The following is a 27,680-nucleotide window of genomic DNA, read 5'->3' on the forward strand; positions in this document are numbered from 1 at the left end:
CACCTTACCTTAAACATTAGAACACAAAATTGTTAGAATTGTATTTGTGAGACCTACATGTATGCAGGACAAAATGATTTTCCAACGCTTTTTCTGTGCATATAGAAATATCTGTGTGAGAGAAAAATTGGTATTTTGGACTTCTGGTCTATGAGCTGTTGAAAAATTCCTTCCTAATTTGAAGGCCAGGCTTTATCACTTTGGAAATATCTTTTATTGATTTATATTGTTCTAACATATCTAACTACGAGGAAATGATCTTTTTTCAAAAGTGTCAATGGGTTTATACCAGTTGAGCAGCACATTTACAGTTGAACTACTTAACCTGTAAAAGGCCTGTAAGAAAAGATAGCATATCAGCTGGCATAAACCAGTCAACACAGTAAATAAAAACTAACAGCATTTCATAACAACAAATTACTTTTCATTTGGCTGGATGGCTTAAATCTTTAAGTTGACTGGAATTATTAGAAAGCACACCAAAGAATGCTATACAATCAAATTTACAGTTCTGATCAAAATTAATATCACTGTTTACATCCGTCATTCTGACGAATATTTGCTGAATCTAGGCATGTTCGGAAAATGTGTCGATATGAAATTGACCATGCTGTGAGCCTGCAGCTAAGCTGGTTTCAGTCATGTCAGTCCTTAAGCATTAAAAGCAAGCTATCGACAGTTTATGACGTCTTTCTCAATGTTTGGTGTGAAAAGAGCACTGGTATTACTTATCATCCGCTGTAGAGAGTGCTTCTTTATCCCTATCATAACCAACATGTAAACCACCTGATGAAGAAGGAGTGATAAAAGATATTCTTTATGGTCCGGCTATAGTGACTATTTCTCTATCAACATACAGTAGAACCTCTCTATTAAGGACACCTTCGGGTTGACAAACGCTATCCTGAGGCGTCCTGAATACAGAGGTCAAATTCAATGGAAATGACCAATTCAGGACCATATGCAGTGTCCTTAATCATGATTATAGAGAGGATGTCCTTAGTAGAGAGGTGTCCACTAAGAGAGGTTCGCTGTATCATAACCGATATGTGAGCGAGCAGCTGAACAAAGCATATATCTCTCGGGATTACGAGAGGTGACTGACTTCTGCTGGGCCGATTGTGTCAGAGTCTTTGTGAAAGTTGATATCTATTTGTATGTATTATGATGATCCATTGAGAATAACCCTTCACCTTAACACAAGAATTTAAAGTGATCTTTGCCGAGTCGCATTTCAATGTACCGTTGCAGTTTTGAGGAAGAAGGAAAGAAAAGGAAATTATTGTGTAAGGTAAATGGTACAATTATGGCCCCTGTACAAGTATTGCCTCTACAGTGCATACATCTGCTGTTGGTGCACACAGAGGCTAAAACTGTACCACCTTTCCTTATCTCCAACATTCTTCTGAGCAGCCCAATTGATGTGAGATAAGCTACAGATGTTGTAAGAACAAAGTGTGTTAATCAATCTGATGCCTTTACGTAGCAGGGGGGCTGAAATTCATTTAATAGCTTTTGTCTGGATTTTGTAAATGTTTATCCTGGAAGTTTCATCGTGTTTGATATCTGGGAGGTTCTTTCCGGAACACACCCTGGGATGGGCCTAAAATTTCTTAGGATTTGGGACAGAATGCCTTATCTTAGCAGGATTTGGGATGCGCAGTGGAACGTGTTGGGAATCGAAAATTGGCCTTTTTATAACAGGACTTTGGGACAGCGACCTCAATTCCATCCCTCACACTTGTGCTGAGGTCAAAGTTTACTCTCAATGGATGGTTTTATTTTCTTCCAATCAGATTGCATTAACGTCTCTGCTCATCTTGACCCCCAATAGTCCAGTCAATTTAGCTAAGCTGTATATTGACTGGACTACCAGGTTTTGCTAATGCGGTACAAAACATTGGGAGTCGGGATATTCTCTGCTATGACCTTGCCTTTGACCTTTCTCTAGTGCTTCTGTTATGTCATGTGTGTCAGGTGCGTATACAGTGGTAGCATGCAGGTTGCATTTTCCAATCAAATGTGCATTATGCGAAAAATCTATTTTTTTCGAAGCATCCTGTGAATATTTACTTTAGTGAAATTGCATCTTTTACATTTGGTGAATTTGCATCTTTCAAAAATTTCAGAAATTTTTCTAACATTTATGAAGTTTGCATCATGAATGTAAAATATGAATGGTGAGCAAAAAAATGTGCCTCTCATCAATCCTAAGACTGTATGTGGAGTTTGAATAATAAATGAAAGTTAAGTGAAGTTTCTAATTTTTATCTCCAGCTGACATGGCTGAGTGAAGTTTGTGTGAATGCTATAGTAGATAAGAAGGATTAACACTAGAAACTATAACGATAATTTCTAACATGTCTAAAAAGAAAAGGCAGTGGAAAAACGATAGTGTAGGTTTTGAACTTTAGAACTTGAATTAGAAAATTAGGCGAGTTATTGAATATGAGAGCGCATAATTCTCCAAAAACGTGTAAGAAAACTCGATAACAGCCAGTAGTAACTTATAATAATTCGCTACTCAGCATTTTAGAACTCTTATTTGTGGTCTTCTCTGATGCCTAATCAAAAAAAGCTTCTGAAAAATATTAACATTTTTATGATCATTTTCCAACCATATTTTGTCTCATTTTTCCATATGATTCACATTCTCATTCCTCATTCTACTGCGATCCTGACATTCATTTCAAACTAAATTTCCAATTTGCACAGAGCCAGGTCAGTGGTGATGTCACCTTTAAGGTCCTTCCCGACCTTGACGCCCCGCTTCACGATGAAAACGATAATTGTCACCAGGAGGTATGTGCATTCTGATTGGTCGATCTTGGTGCAGTATAAATAGGGTTTGTCGGGAAGTCGAAAAAAGGATAGCTTATGGCTGCTGAAAAAATGATGGCAATTTATTTAATCCTGTGTTTTTTTGTGGTACTAGAACCGTCCGCGATATTTGAAAAAAATTGAAATGAAAAAATCTTTTAAAAAAGAGAAGAATTTTTCGTTAAAAAAATGCCGATCGCGACATTTGTTAGTTTTAGGTCAAAGCATCATGATGTACCATAAGCTCTCTGAATGCATTTTGCACGACTTCCCACAACCGCGCTTCAGGCACCTCATTTTATTCTTTGCTTGTCAATTCATGGGGCGTCCCGTCTCGTTTTCTACCATCTTGCAGAGAGAGGCTCGGGGCAGCGTCACCCTCAAGATCGTGCCTAGCTATCGAAATAATCCTGTACAGTGCGAGGTAAGTCCAAAACGCATGTTTGTTTATTCGTTTCCATGGAGACATAGGTGTTAGGAGCCATCTTGGGGCCAGGCAGTTTCATTGATGTCAACTTCATTTCGTTGTGTATTTAGACACATAACTCAGATTTCAAAGTCTCATATCTGATTTCCATTTAATTATGTTGTGATTTGAATGAAATCTTGGACTATTCTGTCACTTTAACTTAACATCCCAAATTTCATCTCCCTTTGCTTGTAATGCAACACTGGAAAGTTTCACCAGCTACTAGCTATTAACCCCACTTACTAGGTCTTATAATTTGCTGCTTTTTGGGCGGAAAGTTTGCAGATATTAACTAAATTATTTCAAGCTTCTTTAAAATGACGTGACCTTTGGACGACCGGTTCTTCACCTACAAAATAATGTCTGACAAAAGTTGAGCTGAAGAGAAGAAGCATAGGCTAATGGTTAAGACTGCTGGCTATCTGAATAATGATGAATATTTGACAAAAGCCACGAAAATCTCTGGGTCTGTCCTCTCTCATTCCTGTCTTCTCGTTACCAGGGAAAGGAGTATGAAATCACTAAGCCCAAGCCACGGCTTGCTATACCAGAGGTAACTACCGATTGGAATAGCCCTCTTTTTCGTGGTCGACAAATGTACAAAGCTATATTCATGCCAGTTTGGTTATAGAGCTTTGTATGCTAGTCGGCAACATACAGAGCTATATTCATGCCAGTTTGGTAATATAGCTTTGTATATTAGTCGACAAACATACCGAGTTATATTCATGCCAGTTTAGTAATATAGCTTTGTGTGTTTCAGGACAAACATACTGAGCTATATTCATGCCAGTTTGGTAATATAGCTTTGTATGTTTCACGACAAACATACTCAGCTATATTCATGCCAGTTTGGTAATATAGCTTTGTATGTTAGTCGGCAAACATACAAAGCTATAAATGTTCCGTTTTGGTAGTATAGCTTGGTATGCTAGTCCACCATGTTTTCTAATCAGAGTTTCTCTTCAACATGTCGAGCCTGTCACTAGATTTTTGTTTCCCTCATTTGTCTGTGTAAACCCTTTTCAGTACTGTTGTTTTCTCTTCTCTGTGAGGTTCCAGACTTGAATACTAAATTGTATAGCTTGGTCTTGCGAACAAGGTCTCATTGAAGTTCAGATGGGAGTACAAAATTGGACAAGTCACTTAGAATATGAAGATGGAAAGCTATGCGATTAGATGTGGACGTGCGAGTTACTTTCAATGAAAAGAAACTCCTGACACACTTAAAATGTTAAATTATCATTTGGTGAATGAGCAGACCATCTGCAGAGGTTTTACTATTAAATGCAATCCGCAAACAAGTGAGTTTTATCGCTGCAACCTTCGACGTTGCCATCACAACATGACATTTAATTGAGATCTGCGGCCACTTTCCAATCACAATCAGAATGTTGTCATGGCTATGTCGCATGTTGCAGCATTAGAAATTGCTTGTGTGCGGTGTGCTTTCAGCAAGGTTATTCCCAATATAAGCAGCTTTACCTCCTTTTTTCCGAGAAGTCCATTTGCGATATAATGTGTATTCTCCTCTGTCCTAGTTTTCATGACCGATATTTCACAAAATTTGAAATGCCTCGTTAATAACTGGAATTAAACATGTTTATTGGTGAACTGCACTGTGTGTCCCAAGATGGCTTCATATTAACCCTCACACCTTGGAATGCAGCCCACAGCGTAGGTATCAGTTGTAGTCTAGTTTGGTGTGAACTTCAGAGAAGGAGCTTCAAAACTGCACGCAAATATTTTTGCTGCACTGTCTCTGATGAGGGGTACTGTTGAGTTGTGAGGTGAAAGTCAATAGACGTCGTCATATGAAGTTATGTTTTAATATGGTAATGTGAAGCAAAGAGTTGTCCATAATGTCGAACGTGATGTTATTGAGTGATACGAAATAAAGATAAAGAGAAGTAAATGCTTTTACTTCCTTTTTGTACAGAAAGGCCGAGTGTAAATGTACATGAATTTTGAAGTAAAAGCATTTACTTGTCGTTATTCACATCACCCAATGGGTGATATGAATAAAGACTAGCAAATGCTTTTACTTCAGTTTTGTACAGAACAGCCTAGTGTAAATGTGCATGGAGATAAAGCATTTGCTAGTGTTTATTCATATCACCCAATGTCTTTCACGAGTGTAGCACAAAGTATTTTGTAAAAAATGGGAAGTCTGTTTGCTAATGTAAAGAAACTGTCTGGGTTTTTCATATCCATTCGCGAGTAACTTTTTGATTGGTTAGGAATTACAAGTTTTGGAAGAACGGAAGAACGAGTAGCGTAGGTTTGCTGGTGTGTGCTTTCAGTCATCCAGACGTTCATACAAAATAACACTATGACTTTCAATCTGTTCTTCGGACTCACATTACTGGTGATTCTCACGGGAAGTTGCGAGATCTGACGTGAACAACATCAGTTCTGAAGAAGCCATTGTGGATGGTGAAACTGTAGACAGTCTGCAGCAATGTGAGTCCAGATCTCGAGAACAGATTAGTGCCATAGTGTTAGGGGAAGATTTTCTCTTAGTGTCATAGTGTTATAGCGTAGGTTTAGAGCATGAAGTCTTATTGCATGAGGATTTAAAGTCTCGTTTCACTTGTTATGCTAGATCCCATTAAGTTCAACTTCGCAGGTACGTAGTAGACGATTCTGATAGAACTTGTGGCGTAGGGTTCCCAGGTGTCACTTGGAATTTGTCAAGCAGATCATTCTGTTAAAAGCATTCTACTGCCAATTTCCAAGTTTTTGGTCCATTATCCATGAAATAGGTTCAAGCCTTGGAAAAAGCTATACTCCTGCTATACTCTTTCGAACATCATAAGGTCGTCTAGGATTTTGTGTCAAAATCCAAGATGGTCATCAAAAATACAAAATGGCCTCAAAATTACCATTTAGCATACTGGGCTATACACCCACTGCAAAGAGTCCGTTGATGATATATTTTGTTATGCAGGGTATTTGAATACCAGTCGTGCGTGTTTTCTTATCAGCTATACACCAGTGGCATGAAAATGTGCTCTCGTATGCCCTACAAAAGACGTAACCATTGGATTGTTATTTTGTGTGTATAGCAGGGTCTGTATAGCAGGGTATGCTTGTGAACAAGGTGTTTTTTTGTCAAGTTAGTATAAAGTATATTGAAAGATTTTCCGTTGCTGAATCTTTGGAATATGTTATCTTCTGTAACTGGGAACCCTGACTGCCTATTCCACTGTTCTTGCACATTCTTTAATTCCCATTTCTTGACCTGTTACAGTTATTGATAGTTGGTTGATTAATCAGGATACGAATTTTCATCTGTTTTCCATGTTTTACGACCACTGCATGGCTAGAATTGCCAAAACTAATAGTTGCACCAGCACTAATGGCACTGTTGCAACAACTAACATTTGTGTTACATCCACACTTACAACAGGCAATGCACCCAACTTATACTACAAGATCAGTTCCGGATCGTTGGAGTTCTTAATATTCATATTCATGCAGATGTGTGAGTTCTTTCAGTCGTTTGGCTCATCCCTGGACTATTTTTTACTGCCCCATACTCCCCAGTTAAGATTGAAATCTGGAACAAGTTTCAATCAATCCTTGTTGGGTGTCTGTCGGACTGCTCAACAATACCGATGTCATGGTGCCTCTTTGCACTAGACACGCATGCCCTTGTTGCCCCATGTGTTGACCGCCCATGTTGCCCCATGTGTTGACCGCCCGTGCTGCCCCATGTGTTGACCTACGTGTTGCCCCATGTGTTGACCGCCCGTGCTGCCCCATGTGTTGACTGCCCGTGTTGCCCCATGTGTTGACCTACATGTTGCCCTATGTATTGACCTACATGTTGCCCTATGTATTGACCTACATGTTGCCCCATGTGTTGACCGCCCGTGTTGCCCCATGTGTTGACCGCCCGTGTTGCCCCATGTGTTGACCGCCCGTGTTGCCCCATGTGTTGACATGGCTGCAAAGTGTATTAATTTTCATGGCGGTAACTCCATTGGCACCAATAAAGTCTTTGAAATTGAAAATTAATGAAACTTACATTTGTGCTGCTCTGGGACAAAGACTAATTCTAACGTTTGCAATGTATTGAGGGAACATTGAACAAATAATAGAATCAGTCAGAGTGGCCATCCTTCAGGAGCATAGGTAGCTTTTTGGTCGGGGGGGGGGGGTAGCCAAAAGCTCTCTGGGGGGCGGGCAAAATGACACTTTTTGACACTTTTCTCCCAAACTCAAGGTCAAAAACACATTTTTTCGTGATCTGAGGGGGGTATTTGCCCCCTCACTAGATATACCCCTGCCCTTTTGGTAAGTCTGGTGATAATTATCTCACTTGCCTTTGCCCCTGGTTAATCATTCTTGAGCCAAGCAACTTACAAGCTTGACTCTGTTTATTAATGGCGTTATTCCCGGGTAGCTATTAACTGAGACACCATCGAATCACCAGAATATGATTGAAGTGCCATTAGCCATGTTAGGCATGTTAAGTCGTAATCATCGTGGCTATTACGTTAATATGGTTCCAAACACTATTTAGCCATGTTAAATTTTCAGGATATTAACCATTTATGTTTACTTTCAGAAAAATTTAGTAAAATTTATGTTATTTTTGTTGATATTTGATGGAAAAAGATGTTGTATTTGGTTGATGTGGTGAATTCTTCTGACTTACTTTTAGTCCAAAAACAAATAACGATGGTTGTGTGATTTGTTCCTATTAAGACCAAAAGTAAATTTTAATTTTAAGATCCGACGAATTTTGTTAATTTTGTCAATTTTGTGTGTTAAAAATTCATTTTGATTGAATTAAAAAGGAACCTTCTCTTGCATTATAGTAGTCAGGATAGGCCTTTGAAGATGACACTTTATGCTCTCTCAATTGCTTCTAGTTTAGGCCTGTCAAATACAAAATAGAAGTTTTGCTGCAAAAGTCCCTTTTCTGTCGAACCTAAAATGGACATTCATTCAGGCATTCATTTGTTGGATTCAGGAGAGAAATTGAGCATTTTGAGATGCAGAAATGGGGGGTCAGTTATCCCTAAAAAAAAAAAAAAAATTCTGGAAAAAGGAAGTTTTTTTAATTTAATTATTTTTGCGTATTTGAGGACATGTGGCGCCATCTACTTTGTTCACACCATTAAACATTGTAAAAACATGCAATTAAAGGAATTGAATATGATATTGTGTCTCGAGGGGTTAACATACCTATAAATAGCATTGTTGTGTGTCATGATTGTAACTTGAACTAGACAATGAATATATCAGATAACATGTGACTTTGTCAATAAGGGTCATTTGCCGGATAATATGGGTCATAGGATTAAAAACAGAATACAATATGGAATAACTGATTAAGATATCAACTACATGTACGTCCAGACGTATTGTACTCTCATATAAATAAATGCAGGTTTAATTTTTTGTTTCTTGGCCTAAAGGAAATGTTTGTCAATTTCTGATCAGGCGGACAACGCTCTGGGCTACAATTGGTCATTCACAACGCATATATCAAAATGTGTTGCCTTATTATAACTTACTTATCAAAATTATCAAAGATGCTGTTGATACCAATATTTTTGACAACCAATGGTATTTTTGTTAAAGATTGATAACTATCTTGCTGTTGTCAGTTATTTTCTCAATGTTGGAATAACCACTTTGGTAAATCTCATAAATATCTACTGTGGACAAGAATCAAATAATATTTTGCCTGGCCTAATGTAATACTTACTATAGGCATTGCCATTGTCTGATCGATAGGCCTAGTAATGAACTTCCAACATGGCATGTAAGCAGAAAACCTCCAAGAAATCCAAGAAGGGTCATGAAAAGTCGGAGATTAGTCCAAATCAAAAAGTCATCATTTCACCAGAAGGAACTGATCCTGTACGTCTGCTCAATTGTTTTTGTGAATTTCTAAACTTTGACATTTGTGGTTTGAATTTTGATGTGTTGTGCTAATTGTTGCAGTGAATGAATTGTTCCTGGTTTTCTAGGCCTATCGTTTCTGTGTATGCATTCTTACATGCACATAACAGAGTTGGTGGTGCATCCGGAGAGTTGGTGAGATTTGAAAATTGAACTGTTGAGAGAGGAATGCTCTGATATCTATGTTTTTGGATCACAGTGGTGACCGGATGACAGGCGACAGTCCTCAAGTAAACTCCTATTTACATGATTTCGAGCTTACATTTGAATCATATTAACTCTAAACCCTCCCAACCTTAAAAAAAATTTAAAAATTACAATCTACATTAAGCATGTGACCAATGGTTAAGCTATAATCAATTTTAACAGTTTTATTCACTCGATAACCCTAGCACTGTTTTCGATCAACTTTCCAAAAATCTATAGCTTTTTGCTAATTTCTTCTTTACCTTTCAGATTTACGTTCGAGCACTGTTCGATTACGACCCTCACGACGATGAACTGATCCCCTGCAGCCAGGCGGGCGTCGCCTTCCAAACGGGCGACATCATCCAGGTCATCTCGAAAGATGACCACAACTGGTGGCAGGCACGTCGAATCGAGGCATCAAATAACGAGCCCGCTGGCCTCGTGCCGTCGCCGGAGCTCCAAGAATGGCGGACCGCATGCCTCGCCATTGAAAAAGCCAAGCGGGACCAAGCAGGTATACCATTGTTACGTAACAAGCCTCACTCAACTATTGGCAAAAACAGTAGGTTCAAATACATTAGCGATGTTTGTTGAAATCTCTCTGCTTTGTTTGAGACTACTTCTAAAACCTGGTGTCGTCTGCCAAGCGAGGATCAGCAGGTGCATTGTGGGAAATATGCAAGTGTCTCCATCCTGGTCGATTGGGAAGTGTACGCCTGGACTTACGTGATATTTCCAAAGAATTTTTTTCAAAGAATCTATTGTTTTTTGCCAAATTTCCAACTATGATTATAAAACTAAAAAATTAACATATTTTTTCATTGAGAATTTTTTTACGCAACCGGTGTCGTGAACTGACGCCAAAAGTTCAGTAACATTTTCGTCTTTTTTCACAATTCACTAGCTATGTCACCAACGAATAACCCGACACACGTATTCGAAATCTCACTTTGCACAAAATTACTAATTCCAGCATCAACAGACCACCCCAACAACATGAAAAGTATGCATATTTTATCGAATCGTTCACAGTTATTTCAACCTATCAGTCGCAGATGACCCCAGCGTTTGACATTTTGTACTGAAGTTCTCTTTTGCATGCGTTCCATTTCATTATTGACTGAATTTCGCGGTTTTTTGTTATTGTCATGAAGTTTTCACTCTTCTCTGTGTCTCATCTGCTAAAAAAACATAATGTTCATTGGCGGGGGTTTTCCTAAGGCGAGGGTTCTATAGAGTCATCAATTGGTTGAGAGCCTTGTTCATACGATATTTTCTCTCCCTGCTATTGTAATCTTACCCGCATCTGAGAAAGGCCCATGTGACAAAGGGCATTTAACCCCTTTAAAATCATTCGACAAAAGATTCCGGCAAATTCCTTGTGACCCCTGAGCGTTATATTATCAGTTTGAACCACCATCGTGATTGCCGTCTGACCTCAAGGTTGTTTCAGCAGTCTGGTGATATTTTGTACGAGATTTGGGTCCCTCGCACGATGGTATCTTTAGATCTGTATGTCAGTTTCCTCTGACACACCATATTATCCCTGATTTACTTTAATCAGTTATAAGTTAATGGGGGGGGGGGGGGGGGGGGGCTGATATTGACCAGCAATATTAGGTATTCATTTTCACCTGTGCTGCCCTCTAAGGAGTGAGGGTGCAATTCACATGGGATTTGTTGGAGGAAATGGTTTGAGGAGGGTTCGATCTGAGGGGCGGACATTAAGTAAAGTGTTTCACTCAAGCCTCTTACATGAATGGTGTTAACATTTAACCCAATGTCTTAAAATCACACTTGACAATTCTAAATGGGTGTTCAACTTTCAAATAGTTTCCCTTGCTAAATTTTTGATTAGTTGTCATTTAGTGGACCAACAGTTGGCAACCAGATAGGCCTTGGATGGGCAGATGGGCCATACTTCAAATCAATGGCTGGGCAGATAGGCCATACTTCGAATCAATGGCTGGGCAGATAGGCCATACTTCAAATCAATGGCTGGGCAGATAGGCCATACTTCAAATCAATGGCTGGGCAGAGGGGCCATACTTCAAATCAATGGCTGGGCAGAGGGGCCATACTTCAAATCAGGGCAGATAGGCCATACTTCAAATCTGGGCAGAGAGGCCATACTTCGAATCAGTGGGTGGGCAGAGGGGCCATACTTCAAAATCATTAAATGGGGGGGGGGGGTGTTCAGATTGGCCGTACTTCATATATTGGTTCAGGCAGATGAGACATAAAGCATTGTTGACATTTCACTTCTCTGCTCATTGTGACAGCTTCGTTTCTTCTGCTGTGTTCTTCATCTGAACTGTAGTCAATTTGCATATCGTCTATTTATTCAATGAGTCGAGGTCTCTGATTGGCCTACTGTATATTATCACCTCGAGAACCAGGTATCGAATAAATCCAGTCCAACATCAGTTCAAGAACCTTAAAATACATACCACTTGGTTGTCCTTGCATACAGTCACTGTGTGTCCTGGCCTCTGTCAGGTACACATAGCTGTCAATTTTAAGTTAGTCTTCAGTCTGAGGCTAATTGATTCACTCGGAGAGGTGGTTCTCCTCAACTCCGTGAGGTGGTTAGCCTCCACTCAACGAGGTGGGCAGCCCTTGGAAAGCCTCCACTCAGGGAGGTGGGGGTAGCCCTTGGAGAGGTGGTGAGCCTTAACTTGGTAAGGTGGGGCAGCATCAAAGAAGTGGTGAGCCTCGGAGAGGTGGGTCAACCCTCAGAGAGGTGGTTAGCCTCAACTCAGCAAGATGGGCAGCCCTCAGAGAGGTGGTTGCTGATTCCCTAGATGAAAATGAGATGTTACACAGTTTTAGGCTGGCTAATGAGTGTGCTAATTGATGATGATGTTATCCTTGGAGATATCAAGATGTTAGCCAATGGTAGCATTGATGGGTTAACAATGTCACTGCTGAGCACCAGTTGATGGCAATTCACTTTTTGACATTTACCTGTCGGTTGACAGGGTGGAGTTTCAGCTTGCATGAGTGCAGCATCACTTGATACCTGGTTCTATAAGGTGCGTTAAGTCCTGTCGATTAAGTCTTTGCGATGTCCATTGATAATGAACGTAATTTGTTACTGCTGTCCTACTAACAATAAAAATGATCATGAAATTTAGCAAGTTTGATATTTGATGTTGAGGAAATCAGTTTTTCGTGTGTTACATTGTAATTTCTTAATTCTCTTAGTTTGAATTGAGATATTATGACTGAGCAACTCCACTTACTTGATATGTGCTTGCTCCGGAGTAGAAAATGAACTAAACTCTTATTTTTAAAGCAATCTAGTAACTTTGTGTAGTCAATCTTTAAATATGTATCAGCAAGAAATGATAAAAGAAAAAGGGCAGAGAAAGTGAAAATACGAAATATTTCAAAAATTCAAATTCTCGTTTTAAATTGTTGCAAAAAATCATCCGAATCTTTTTTATGAAAAGCCGCACTGTGCGATGATGGTAATATGAATTTATAAATACAGTCACTGCCGTGAAATTTGTGTGAACCCTTCATTCAAATCTCTCAATTTATATGGCTGTGTGTACTGAATTTTTGCCATTATGTTGAAAAAGACTGAGCAATTCTTCTCTTGGTTTGAGAACAGGGAAAAGTTTGTCTTGTGTTTAAATTTTGCCAAAAATTTATTGAAAATTTTATCAAATTCCAAAAAACGTGCATGCTTGGAAAAAAACACCAAAAAGTGTCATAATCAAGGTTAAGGTTGTTTAAAGGTTGGACTGCTTTCCTCATCGACTGTAGCAGACCCACTGTTAACTGTGTGAGTAGGTACTGTCAGAATCTGGTCACAGCTGCCAAGTGGCTGTACAATATATTGGTTGCGTTGGCTTCACCCAAGTAGTGGGTCATGTTTGAGCACCAGTAATGCTAACTGTGTTGATGGTTAAACAAGAGATGGCACCCAGGCATTGGCAAATTTGGGGTACTACTGATAGAACACCCAACTTCAAAGTGAAAAAAGGCCAATCACGGATACCAATCCAGGTTCTTTTAATTTGACAACTTTTACAACCAAGCTTATCCTGGGGCACCGGCACCGACCTTATCCTGGAGCGTCCGCACGGAGGTTGCCTCAGAACATTTGCCTAATTGCAACACCTTGGTAAACAATTCAGATCAGATTCAGATTGATTAAGATCTCTTGCAGCCAATGCATAAAAGTGGACCCCTGGCATCAGGCTGCCTGCTGCAGACCAAACGTAGCCCCTTAATGAAACAAATGTCAAAGGAAGAAAAAAGACAAACTTTTCTCTCGTGACTTCTAAAATCAAACTGAAGAATTGCATTCCTTAGTTTAGCAGATTAAACCTTACTTCTCATTTCCAGTGTTGTTCAAGATAGATTCATTTCGTCCTCACTCATGGGGCTGTCATGCTTTGCTTCATGTTGGTCATCTATCAAGTGAAAATCAGTGTTGTGCTCTTAAGCAAAATTTTTTGCCAGGTTCAAATGGTTTTATAAAATTTGATATGGTACTCTTGAAAAGTCACTTTATACTGTATCCGTATTTAGAGTTTGCCAAAATTGTGTGACCAGCACACAAATCTGTAACTGAAACTGTAACTGAATCTGTAACTGAATCTGTAACTGATTGTCTGAGTCTTTAAAATGCATCCCCAGTTCCCGAGTCAAAATGCTATCCATTCACTCGAGTCGCATTTTCCTAGCCTTCTGAAAGGTCTAAAATTATGCATTGATATCAAAATCATAGTCAATTTCTCAAAAGTTTTGAAAGAAAATTGTAAAATATGTAAACTTCAATGAGACAAGAAGGCTTTAAAAGTTTGGTGGACATTTTTGGTAGCAGTATTAGACTGTTATGGGAATGACTAACTTACGTCATTGTTTCATGTTTACACTTCGTCATGTTCATCTCAACCTAACTTGGGAGTCTGCGCCTGTACATTTTCTGTACTGTGCCTGTATTGGTGCGTACGTCCTTCTTAGGTTGGGACCTATAGTGTCTGAAACTCGTCATGTCCGTCTTGCATCCCCGGCCTTTGCATCTGTCCATGTTCGCTGGTGCTAATGGAGGCTGTTTGTCTGATGTTAGGCCAATCTGTGATTTCGTAAAACATTTGAAAACTGGTGGCTAGCATAATTATCTGTGTCATCGTTCTGATAAAAACATGTATTTTACTATCTGGTTCAAATGTGTTCTGTTGTACAATTGCAATTGACATGGGTTCCTCTTGGATATGTTGAAGTAATTAAGCCACTAAGGTGACATGGCTATTTGTTTAATCTGTGTCCACAGCATTTTGGACTCTGAAGGGCAAAATACTTTAGTTCTTTCTCAATAGGTGGCCCACAATTCTTTTGTTCCTGCAGTATATGAATAAAACAAACCAACTTTACACCAAAAGTCACAAAATATGCTATAAGCTTTCATCTAACAGAAGGAAAAAAACATTTTCGACTAACTTTGTCTGACATGTCTTACAGGAAAATAAATCATCAATGAAAAAAATTGAAAATATTCGATGACAATTACTGGGTGTCCAATGAAAAGTTTCAATATGATGACAATTAATACTGGGTGTCCAATGAAAAGTTTCAATATTCTGTCATTATAATGACAATCTGATGCGGTTATCTTTGAGCCATCCGTGATTGAATGACTAATTGGCAAAAAATCCTGTTTTTGTCTGTTTTAGAAATCAATATCTTTTAGGATTGTTTCATGTGGAATGCTGATTTGGTTCGTGATAGGTGGCGCAGTTGTAATCTAGCTGGAAAAACAATTATTGTCATCTTAATATTTGGCTTTGAGAAGAGGGCTTAAATAGTTAAAATCCCTCCAAACATCAACCAGTTTTGTGTGTTTTGAAATTGTTTATTTAGGCTCATGATACTTCTACCAATTTAGATCTTATTGGCCAGTTTGTTCACAAACCGTAACTGACTGAATATGCTGAAACAAAAATGTGCAATCTCAGCTGAGGGGCAGGCCCTTAGGCCTCTTGTTAATCTGAACAAACCTTTCGGCTTATCGTGACACCTAATACTGGGTTAGACTTAAGTTATACCTCTGCTAACTGAAACAGTGCTTGCAAGGTGACCGTCAGGCAGAGTGAAAAGGAAAGACCCTTCAGACTTTCCCTTATGGAATTGAAATTGCGTGAAATTTTCGAAGATTTGAAATTTAACGAGATAGTGTGGACATCTCTGTGTTTTCTCTCTATCTGTGTGGCTTCCAAGTGTTGCATGAAGTTCCATCTATCGCCTATCTCATCAACTGTTGTAAAGCCTTACCAAGGGGTTAAATAGCAGATGAGTTTATTACAGATTTTACTTTGATGCTAGAACCGAGTTTATAATACCCAGAACGAATTATAGCTGTCAATTTCATTCAGTTATCATCAAAATATCCAAATATTTGTCATTTAAAATATCTAATTTGTCTTATCCCATAAGGTAAAAATCTTTGGCGAGGCATTCACTTCATTTTGAAGGAGTTTTAATCGCTTTAGGAGATCGAGTTCTAACCAAAATGGTGGTGTGTCAACCCTTAACCAGGTCAAACATTTAGCCCTTGATTTCCATAGGAATACTTGCTCCGCTCCCAAGTAGTGCTTATAACTTTACACTCTGTCATTTGTAATGTCGCCGTGATCTGTCCCCTCAGGTTTTGTCGCACGAAGCTAAAATTTTAAAAGTCATTTACATTGCTTTGATATACATTTGCCCGATGTTGATAAATGTTCTGCAACATAGACGGAACCCCAAACTCTCCCATGTCTAAATCGTATATCAAGTTCAAATATGTTTGTCTCCAATATGCAACATATCTGACAAAATAAAATTTGCACAAATTGTCAATTTTCTCATTCCAGTCAACTGTTCGTGGTTTGGGCGTAAGAAGAAGCAATATCGAGATAAATATCTTGCTAAGCACAATGCAGTCTTCGATCAACTAGATTTGGTGACGTATGAAGAAGTTGTCAAATTACCCGCCTTCCATCGAAAAACATTAGTTTTATTAGGTAAGTCTGCGCATTGTAACAGTTGACCAGGGACCTACCCTGCTTTTGTTGTAGACCTACTGGGTTTGGGAGGTGAGTTCATGGGTTAGCTAGGCCCAGGCTCATTTGGCCAGATCACCATGGGCATGGATCTGCTAGTCCGTCGCTAGGTCGGCCTGGCGCCCTGCTTGTGATTGCAAATAGGCCTACTATGCCAACTTAGCCTAATAAAAAGCCCTACGGCACTATAATGAACGTTTTTTCTTTCGTCTGCAGAGTGTAACCACAGGATGTCGGGGGCAAGGTTGAACAAAAAGTCAAAAGGTCACAAACCCTTGACATGGTCCTATACCCTTGCAAACACCCCTGCCCTGTACCTCGGCAAACATCCCTGCCATAAACCCCTGCAAAAACCCCTGCAATGTACCCCTGCAAACACCCCTGCTGATGCAAGGGTGTTATCAGGGTTCATTTTCATAATTGGACTGCCTGCGAACAGCCCTGCAAAACCATTGCAAAGACCCCCTGCTCATGCAGGGGGACTGCCTGCATTTATAATGACCCCTGCAGACACCCCTGCAAACACCTCTGCAAATACCCCTGACTTATAGTGGGGAGGACTTAACTTCTGACATTGATTGAGCAGCCCGGCCCTGGCTGGATAAGGCATCAATCTAGTGTCTGCTTAAACATCCTCATCATCTGCATAAACAACAAAGTCAGAACTCGCCTCTGGAACTCACAAATGTGACTTCAGAGCATGTCTTGGCAATTACATGTACCTGCTGACTAGTATGAAGAAGAAGATGTTTAGAGTATTGCCTGAACATGATTTCAAAATCTTCAACCAAACAGGTTGCCATCCGTTGTGGGCAATGGACCTGATGGCCTGCATTTCACTTTAACAATGTTTGAAGTTCCGTTCCATGTGTTCTATTGCGTCTGGTCACGAATGCATAGAAAGGTTTTTGTGTCATGTTTGCCTAAAATGGTCAAGATGGTCTCAAATAGTCTTAAGTGTTAAGCCCATTCCCAGGGCTATGTCATGATAAACAGCATTGGGCATGTTGGGTGGAGTACGGATATCAAAACAGCATCTGGTTTACATTTTTTTCATGTTTCAAATTCTCTAAGTACTTTCACAGTTTTCATGGTTTGTCTTTTATCATTTTGCAGGTGCTCATGGTGTAGGGAGGAGACATATAAAAAATACACTTATCACTAGTCATCCAGAACGATTTGCCTATCCAATTCCACGTAAGTACTGTCCTACTCTCACGCCCTGTCAACTATTGCACATGAGCACTTGTTTTTAGAGTGATAGACGAGACGTATTACTAATTAGTAAAAATATAACTCAAGTATAGGACATGTTCCTTCCGAACTGTTGGTCCAATTCATTGCATGTGTGCCCTGAACATTCTTTTTAAACCATGTCGTATGTAGAAAAATGACAGAAAACCACATTTCTAATTGGTAAAAATGATCGAACTCTTCTCTTATTTGAAGAGTTATGACTAAAAAAAGGTTGCTCAATCTTATCATCTTATCAACTTCTGGACACATAGGGAGGAAGATCGGCTGTTGAAAAGAAACGTGATATTGTAGTGAAATTTAATTGTCCTGATAATCTGTTCCAGATACAACGCGACATCCGAGAAAAGACGAAGAAAACGGAAAAAATTACTTCTTCGTGACGCACGACCAGATGATGGCCGACATCGCAGCCAATGAATACCTTGAATACGGAACGCATGAGGACGCCATGTACGGGACGAAGTTGGAAACGATAAGACAAATACATGAGCGAGGGCTCATGGCGATTTTAGATGTGGAACCTCAGGTATGAGTGGTTGGTCATCTGGTACGCAAGTGTACCGGGCCGATTTTGAAACTTGCCTCATTTGTTACCTCTGCTCTTAAACTGCTGCGCGTAAGTTGTAAGTTGGTACACAGATATGTCTGGGCAGATGTCTGCGGTCATGCTTTATTTGTTGAAAATTTGAGGGTTGACAGATACTTAGACAAGTTGGTTAGAAAAAGTGCTAAAGAATAAGTTTACTGACAAGTACAGTTTTCAGACTGAGGTATGTCTGTCCAGTTTTTGGTAGACAGAGCCATGGTCTCAACATGTCAACATATGATGTGGTTGTGCCCACAACTTTAACACCACCATGACGCTTTGTGGATATTATCACCGGAAATGTAAATGAAATACAGATGTTTGCAGATTAAATTTATCAATTTGTGGAGTTCCTGTCTATATAGAACTGTTTTGGACTACCATGACGAGATGGGAAGATAGAATGCTGCAGCTGGATGTTGATGTTATAGCTTTAAAGGGGGACTATAGGCAGGACCTGGTTGAGGGGAATTGGTGGTCTTGAGGTGATTCATATGCACAGTCGAAAACTTGGTCTGGTTAAACTTGGTGATACGAAAATTCTTCGAACGAGGGTGAATAATGCTGATGTTCTGTAAGATAGTAGAGACACCTATGGGTGACTTTATATAATGTAACCTGGCCTACCAGGCTCCTGCCTATAATCTGCCTTTAAATATTTTGATTTGTGGGCTGTATCTTTTGTAGCATACAGTATTTGGAACATCTAAAATTCATCAATGAATACCGCATGTTTAAACAAACTCATACTTTATTCATTTGAAAATTACTTTTAGTTTCTGATTTTTTTTCCCGTCCTTTCTGACGGAACATGAGATAACTTTGCATTAAATTGATACTTGCAGGCCTTGAAAGTATTACGAACGAGCGAATATGCCCCATACGTGGTGTTTATTGCTGCACCACTCATAGCCTTTTCATGTGAGGTAAAATCCAACCTAGAGATAGCGCTTTGATGGGTGTGGGTATGAGGTGGACTATGCTATCAAACTTTGTGACTGGTCAAGGATCATCTGATCTGCTTCAGTATCAAGATGTCACAAGCTTGTTTCCAAGTGTAATTGAGTTACATGTGATGTGATGTTGGACAAGGTACATAACTTCAACACATCATTTCAATTTGATGTCAAAGAGGCGGAAAATCTAAAGCTATACCACAGAGTTTGTCATAAAATAGGTCTGTGGCTCACCATTCCAGGATCTAATTATAAGACCTACTGTTCAGCTATTTACTGCACAGTAAACATATTAAATAGCTATTTACTGCAGAGTAAACATGATAAGTAGTTATTTACTGCAGAATAAACATGGTAAATAGAGAAATAGCTATTTACTGCAGAGTAAACATGGTAAATAGCTATTTACTGCTGAATAAACATGGTAAATATCTATTTACTGCTGAATAAACATGGTAAATATCTATTTACTGCCGAATAAATATGGTAAATAGCTATTTACTGCAAATTAAACATGGTAAATAGCTATTACTGCAGACTAAACATGGTAAATAGCTATTTGCTGCCGAAGCAATGTCGAATGGGCAATGAACATTGAGTTTGATGGCATTTTTTCACTGAGTACCCACATTTGATCATTTTCCTTTCCCTTTTGTACAGTCCCACTAATACCAGGGTTTGGTATCTTCCTTTCGCCGTGTATCAATCGGGACGGATTTTCATTCATCCTGGTTGGTTCTTGGTTTATTTCTCTAAAGAAGCCAGTTTTAAGGTCAGAAAATGTGTTATTCATGAAACCTCTCATCTCAAGGGTTGAGACCCTCGCTTCTACATGTCAAATCTCTTGCCACAACCTTGGCAAAGACTTGGCAAATGATATCAAATTTCAATATCAATCATATGGAAGGAACTCTAGCTGTGAGGAGATCCGACATAATCACTTCAGAAGCGGATGATAATCTCATCCGAGATAAACTGGATGAAAATTAATCTGAACCAAAGTTTGATGGATTTTCCTCAACTTCAAAGCAGATAATTGACATCTGAACATGAAGTTTGCGCTCAATGTTCACAAACATTTAAGATTCACATTGATCATTTAAGATTCACTTTGACATGTTTGTGATCATTAAAGTTTCACTTCAAACATTGAAACTGGCTTCTTGCGCTTTCCTCAACGCTGCATGCCGCATTCCTCCTCTTCGACTCACCCGGTTTAGCTCTGATCACATGACCTTCATTTCAGGCGTTGAAAGTGCTACGTACGGCGGAGTTTGCTCCCCTAGTTGTATTTATAGCCGCGCCGAGCCTGGCAACTATGGCGGAGGCTCGTGTATTAAATGTAAGTTGGCGACGGATAATATAACACCATAAAACGAGGTTCAGTGTCCGTGTCGGTTGGTCCAGAATGTCTGTTTTTGTCTGCGGTTTTCGTCATGGTTTATAGCGTTCCCATTGTGATGATATTTCGTATTTTCACGCGACAAAAAGGTTGGTTCATGTTGGCAGGGATAGAGGGGGTCGTCTGACACGAATTTTTTCTCAGTGAGGTGGAGTGGTGTAACAGGTATTGCATAATTTGGACTGTTCAACTTTCACGAAAACTTTGGTAAGGTGTGGCTTAAATTTGGAAGATAAACTTCAATTGAAAAGATGATTTAATTTATTTTGAAGAGATGTGGGGATGAACCTTGTTGGGAAAGAAGTCTCTTAACAACAGTGCACTGTACTTTTCTGTACTGCACTGCACTGCACTGTACTGTACTTAAATGTACTGTAATGCAGTACATGTAGCTCTCAGATACTTTTCAGTCTGACTTATAACTGGTACCCTGTCCTGTTTCGTGGAAAATATACTGCTACCCACAAAATGATCCACTGTGCTTTTCAACAACTGTTCCTGCCATTTTTTAACCAGAGGGGAACCAATTTCAGACGGGAAATTTCCCGCAAATATTGATTAACATATTTTGTGGTCATGTGATTTTCAGGCATAAAAACATGTGGTGTCTCTGTTTGTCTGTCTTACATTCTATGTCCGTTATTGGTGTGATGTGATTTGTTCATTAATGGGAATTTTTCAAAATCATTGGAGAAAAAAAGCATTTGGAAAAAGTGGCTGGTGTATGCCAATGGGGTTGGGGTGTTGGGGGTAAAGGTAGGTCTCCTTATTATGTTCAACCAAAATCAATTGGCCGACCATAGCTTACAAACAGCTAGCTTGTCCTGTATTCTTGGTCAAGGCGCTTCACAATGCTTTCAGGGAATAGGGTAAGTGCTGATTTGAGGCCCTGTGTACATTATTGAGGCAGTAAAGTTCTTTTGAATTTCCTTGTATAGTCATTTTTACCCATTGTACAGGAAATCTGAAAATTCCTAAACCAGTTGCCTTTCCTGCAAACCTGTACAGTGGATCTCCCTTAGCAGACACCTCTCTATTAAGGACAACCTCTCTATCAATGGACAACTTCTAAATTAAGGACACTAGTTTTGGTCCCAAATTGGTTGTTTCCATTCAGTTTGACCTCTCTAATCAGGACATCTCTCTATAAAGGACACCACCAGTCCAGATGGTGCCTTTAATAGAGAGGTTATACTGTATATCATAACTCAAAAAGTCCCTCTCCAAGTGTATATTTGAACCAGACCTTTAAATAGCTCTCTCCGGCACTATATTTTGATTCCCTCCCCAACTTGCGATAAAGAGGGTTTCAGACCATCAAAGTCCCCTTTTAGGCTACATTTCTCAGCTCAATTGCAGAACCCCTGTCATCACTGCCAAAAGGGTCTATTGGCTGACCCTTACCAAAACCCCTCCTTAAGGGATTGTGCAATCAAGTCCATTTCCTTTTCAAAGTCAACGTCAATAATAAATACAAATTTACAACAGCAAAATCAATTGAATGGGATGACAGTCATAACTAGTTGGGGTATTTGTTTATTTGTTGTGTGTTTGTCAAAGCCGTGTTTAGGGAATATGTGCTATTTCTTCTGTGTTTGCCTAGTTGATGGGCCTGGGTGTTGATTTGTTGTCGCAATGTCTGAGTGGCTTTTCTCGGGGATGAAATTTGGTAGGAACTGGCCTTTAACGGAACCCTGTGGCAAGGGGACAGGATGGGAAGAGCCACAGAGTTGAAGCAAAAGTGTGACTATAGTTTGATGAAGCCAGGCAAACATGAGAAAAACCAGCTGTTTATATCAACGAGGCATGTTTTGTTCAAAAATACAACCTTGATAAAATGCAAAATTTTAAACGTATTCAATCAACTTCTAAGCTATCTATTAATTTTACAATGTGCTTAAGAAATATTTGCAGCTTCTTTAAAATTTATCAATTTATTCATTTATTCATCTTTTTGCGATTTGAATCTATAACTTTCACACTCTCACGTTTTCTGATTCACCATACTTCTTATCGAGTCACACACGATATTTGGTCAGTTTCGAAATATGTGAAATTTATTTGAACATTATATATATGTCAGCGATGGTTTAAGGTGGTAGCTTTGTAATACATTTTAGCATGTGATTGAAATGATTAGATAAAATAACGCGTAGCAATGCCTTTAGCAAGTAATTATCATATCATTGTGTAAGGTAACTGGTGCAATTATGGTCCCGATACAATTATAGCCTCAGTGTGCATACTACCAGCTGTTTTCAAAACACTGATACAATTATAGCCTCAGTGTGCATACTACCAGCTGTTTTCAGAACACTGATACAATTATAGCCTCAGTGTGCATACTACCAGCTGTTTTCAAAACACTGATACAATTATAGCCTCAGTGTGCATACTACCAGCTGTTTTCAGAACACTGATACAATTATAGCCTCAGTGTGCATACTACCAGCTGTTTTCAAAACACTGTACGGGCTATAATTTTACTGTGACTATAAGTGTACCACTTCACCTTACCTACCAAAATTATAAGGTGCAAGTAGAGATGTTCATTTTTCGTCTGCCTTATATATTTTTGGTACTACTAGCTGTTTATACTAACCAGACTGCCACTGGCAACTAATCATTTTTGGCATGGAAATTCTAATCAAAACCGACCATTCACAAACATTATAGGGCAATGAATTCAATATTTTATAGATTATATGGGTTCATGAGCATGAAAAATCTAGTGGTACTGAACTAACACGACTCGGTCTGCATCATCACGACTCGGTACAGGTGTGAAGATCAAATTGTATCGATATCGAATATCTGACATGAAATCTAAAAATTACTAGATATTTGCTATCAAATATCTAGTACCTCGACATCATCACCCCTCACACCAGGGGATGTAAATATCAAGTTATACTGATATTGAATATGTGACATGACAGGTGAAAATTACTTGATATCTGATATCAATTATCTACAGGGTGGCCCTGAATTATTTTCCCTCACGCAATGGATACACAAAAGAAAATATTGTGCGAGGGAAAATAATTCTGGGCCACCCTGTAAAACCTCTACATCATCTCCCTTCACATCAATATATGAATTTATACTGATATTGAATATTCGAATTCTGAAATTACTAGATACATGTATCAACTGGTGTAATATTTCTAATAATCTAATGTGATAGTAATTGAAAATTGTCCAAAATGGAAAAAAACATGCCATCATGCTTCACAGGACCATCCCTGTTTATTGTTTATGTTGCCTAAACTAAGAATCGTTTGACCTGATTTGCTTTCCAGGATGGAAGTTTAGAGCGTCTAGCCAGAGAAAGCGACCTGTTGGAAAAGGCGTACGGCCATTTCTTCGACTTGAAGATCATCAACAATGACATTGAAGAAACGATTCGAGAACTGCAGAATAATATCGATGACGTATGCACTACACCGCAATGGGTACCTGTGAGTTGGGTGTACTGAGTTGAAAGGTGAGAAATGGGAAATTGGCAAAAGCTGAGGTGGTTTGCCGAGGCTTGGGGCAAAGTGAGAGCGATCTATCTGGGTGCTGTGTTTTCTGAAACAACTGATCCTGACATCGAGGGCATTTCTATTCTAAAGCACAATCAAATATGACGCAATTTGCTTCCAGGTCTTTTACCAGACCATGTAGTTTCTATGGTCGTGACACTAAAACTGTCGTGGCCATAATGAGGCTTAATGCATTTTAGAGTGAGCTGGGAACTGGTTCTCCACAGGAGGATCAGAAGATTGATGAGACCTTTTAATAATGACCCAGTTCTTGGTCTTTCTTATGAACGTTCTTAATCCATTTCTTTATATTTTCAGGCTTCCGGAATAGATGATTTTACCTACTGATTACTGGTGATTTAGACTGATTGGCCAATTGACTGATTCATAACTGACAGCTGCCAATCAATTAGTTGCCATGGTTTCTACCCGTCTCAGGATTAAGTGATGCCTTAGTTGATAGGAAAAATGTATGCGTTAGTGTACATGCACTGTGAAAAACGATCACGTTACGATGGAAATGAATGGAGTTTGATTCAAACGTAGAAGATCATGATTTGCAAACATCTGTGTGTACATTATGTACAGTCGGACATGATCAAAAAAGCATGAACTTCAATATAAGCTGGTTTCACCATGGCTGACTGTGCATTGGGTATACATTCATGTACATTGATGTACAGTAGAATTCAAGCAAGTTGATGGGGCTTTGGTATAACGGGTTCAGCCTTGGTTGACTCTAAATTAGTGTACAATAGCATGTACATTTAGCACTGAAACAATGATCAAGTTAGATGGACTTTGGTCTAGTTATGAACTGGTGTTGTCATTGGCAGCAAAAATATGTGATTCCTCCTATTGTTCTGTAAATAGGTTTAATAATACTGTTGTAACGGACGGACACTGGAATGGAGTATGCCTGAACATACGAAGGAACAGCGCCTCGGCACAACCATGCAATCGATGTCAAGATCTGATAACTAGGCAGCCTCAGAAAGCCTCGAGTAACTTATTTCATTATGAGAGTTTCAAGATAAAAAGGTGGTGGCATAACTGTATGCATGGACACATTTTCTACGAGCATGCATGGCGAATGATCGACTGCCATATTTTGGCCTTCTGAGGATTTAAGAACAAAAATGACCACTCCAGTGGTTTCTGAGGATAGAAAAACCTGCAACTCTAGCCACATAGATTGTGTTTTAAGAAACTGCCACTGAGTGGCTCTTGAAGGATTTGAAACTGAATTGTCATCACTGAAGTGGAGAGGATGTGAGAATTTTTTCATCAACGGTGCTTTTGAATGTGCCTCTATCACTTTTTGCTAGCACGATAAACAACAGTCCATCCACTACATCCATATGCAAAGTTTTCTATCCCTATGCTTTTAAAACAAACAAAACCCACATCTCCAATGTAGTCCTAGCTTTTGTCATGTTTATGATAATCAATATTCTGCAAGGTTTTGACTATGAATTAGCCAAAGGATTGTCTATGCCTAATTTTTCGGTTCCTAATATTTGCTTTGCATGTGCGTGTGTTGGATTGGCAGTAAAGATTTGTCAATATGGTCTCAATCAGAAGGGTTTCTTACAAAAGGGTTACATATATGATACCTTGGTATTACGAGCAAATTATATGCCTTATATCAGTATTTTCAAGATGATTAAAAACACAAAATATCACATTATAGACAGTTTTACCCTGAACTCCATCTTTCCTGTCAAAAGAATAGAAATTACTGTTAAAGGATGAATTGGTTTATTGCCAGCACCAGTATTAAAGGATCGGTCACTTGATTGCTTCCTAAATTTCTTTTCATCACTGAAGTTGGTACCATGTATCATATCCAAAATTGGTTATCCCTGATTGGAGCTAGATTGGCAGGTCACGTGGCAAAAAGTGAGGATAGAAATTTGCAACAAGTTTATGAGAAATGGCCAAGGATAACAGAAAAGAAGAATAAAGATGTTAATATTCATAATAAAGACATTAGAAAATGCTTCCAAGTTTTAAAGAAGTATAAAATGCAAATTGGGCATGTTAGTAATAATTAGATGCCCAACTACAAGCTCAAGTAAACCTTGTCGGTTTCACCTAACGTGGCGAGAATTGTCTGTACATTTCATGTATTGCTGTGCAAACATGTATATATCTACAGGTAATTCTTGTCTGTACATTTCATGTATTGCTGTGCGCACATGTATATCTACAGGTAATTCTTGTCTGTACATTTCATGTATTGCCCTGCATACATGTATACAGGTAATTCTTGTCTGTACATTTCATGTATTGCTGTGCATACATGTATATCTACAGGTAATTCTTGTCTGTACATTGCTGTGCATACATGTATATCTACAGGTAATTATTGTCTGTACATTTCATGTATTGCTGTGCATACATGTACATCTACAGGTAATTCTTGTCTGTACATTTCATGTATTGCTGTGCACACATGTACATCTACAGGTAATTCTTGTCTGTACATTTCATGTATTGCTGTGCGCACATGTATATCTACAGGTAATTCTTGTCTGTACATTTCATGTATTGCTGTGCATACATGTATATCTACAGGTAATTCTTGGCTTCGTCGGGTTGGAACGGACGTGCAAGGTTTACTGTTTATACATCATAAGGACCCAGTGATCAACTGGTCCTAATTAGTTTAATCAATTAAATAGTGGGCATCAGACTTCTTTTATAAAGTTGGAGTTGGTCTGGCCTCAGTTTCTGGACATCTTATGCAATGCTTTTCTGGTCTGTTATTAAGTTAAGTACAATAAAAACAAATCGTTTGCAAAGCTAGGTACATGATAGTTCCAGGAAAAGAAATTTCAAAATTTCATGTCAATTAAATCCATGATCTGTTAATTTCTGCTATGAGCAATATTTAAGGTGATTTTTCTGCCTGAGGTAGATTTAAGATGTGAATTTTAACAAAAAAAACAAATTGGCCCTCTCCTTGCCATAAATTGCCCCTCCTTGAAGAAAACACTAATTTGTTGGGGTATGGGGGGGGGGGGGGATCATGCATAACTGATAACTAAAGGTATGGCAAGTGAGTTTGAAACATCATTTTTGTCACTGCAGTTGCATAATTAATGGGAGATAACAAATAGTTGGGAGTAAAATTTCCCCTGAACTTGACGGAAGAGCATTGCCAAAGATGTCAGTCGTATTGTTTTCATTTTGGTTTAAACAAAATATCATGTATATAATTATATATATATCTATATATATAATGCATTTACCATAACAAGTCCTCTTCAAATTTCTTATAATATCAGGTTTTTCAAAGTGGTATATAGTCTTTAGGTGAACGATTTTAAGAAAGTGTGGTTCGTCGTATTTGATTGCATCCTGTTGCAGTTTTTTTGTTTTTTTATGCTGTAATCTTACCCTTGAGTTGGCGATGTCATTATCGAGGGATGACCCAGTTAATTAGCCAGTTGTAGGGATCGCATTGATTAGGTCAAACATTTTATTAG

The 27,680-nt window shown here is 38.9% G+C and overlaps 1 protein-coding gene across 10 annotated transcripts in view; it reads left to right on the forward strand.

The window, feature by feature from the left end:
• Window positions 1-26,961, forward strand: part of LOC135494917 (peripheral plasma membrane protein CASK-like) — a 399,974-nt gene extending 373,013 nt beyond the window's left edge. For 6 of the 10 annotated variants that reach the window (XM_064783248.1, XM_064783249.1, XM_064783244.1 and 3 more), the window contains 13 exons: window positions 2,716-2,802; window positions 3,176-3,244; window positions 3,792-3,842; window positions 9,668-9,962; window positions 12,856-12,873; window positions 16,270-16,419; window positions 16,675-16,722; window positions 17,575-17,655; window positions 18,039-18,241; window positions 20,504-20,599; window positions 23,962-24,146; window positions 24,505-26,505; window positions 26,551-26,961. In XM_064783248.1, the coding sequence (XP_064639318.1) occupies window positions 2,716-2,802; window positions 3,176-3,244; window positions 3,792-3,842; window positions 9,668-9,962; window positions 12,856-12,873; window positions 16,270-16,419; window positions 16,675-16,722; window positions 17,575-17,655; window positions 18,039-18,241; window positions 20,504-20,599; window positions 23,962-24,138 (1,275 nt within the window). In that variant the 3' untranslated portion in view covers window positions 24,139-24,146; window positions 24,505-26,505; window positions 26,551-26,961. Of the gene's footprint in view, window positions 1-2,715; window positions 2,803-3,175; window positions 3,245-3,791; window positions 3,843-9,667; window positions 9,963-10,373; window positions 10,404-12,855; window positions 12,874-16,269; window positions 16,420-16,674; window positions 16,723-17,574; window positions 17,656-18,038; window positions 18,242-19,146; window positions 19,228-20,503; window positions 20,600-23,961; window positions 24,147-24,504; window positions 26,506-26,550 lie in introns of all 10 variants that reach the window. The other 4 variants (XM_064783243.1, XM_064783251.1, XM_064783253.1 and 1 more) reach the window with 4 other exon arrangements.
• Window positions 26,962-27,680: the final 719 nt, after the last annotated feature.

The sequence above is a fragment of the Lineus longissimus genome, chromosome 10, assembly GCF_910592395.1.
Source record: "Lineus longissimus chromosome 10, tnLinLong1.2, whole genome shotgun sequence".
NCBI classification, from domain to species: Eukaryota; Metazoa; Nemertea; class Pilidiophora; order Heteronemertea; family Lineidae; genus Lineus; species Lineus longissimus.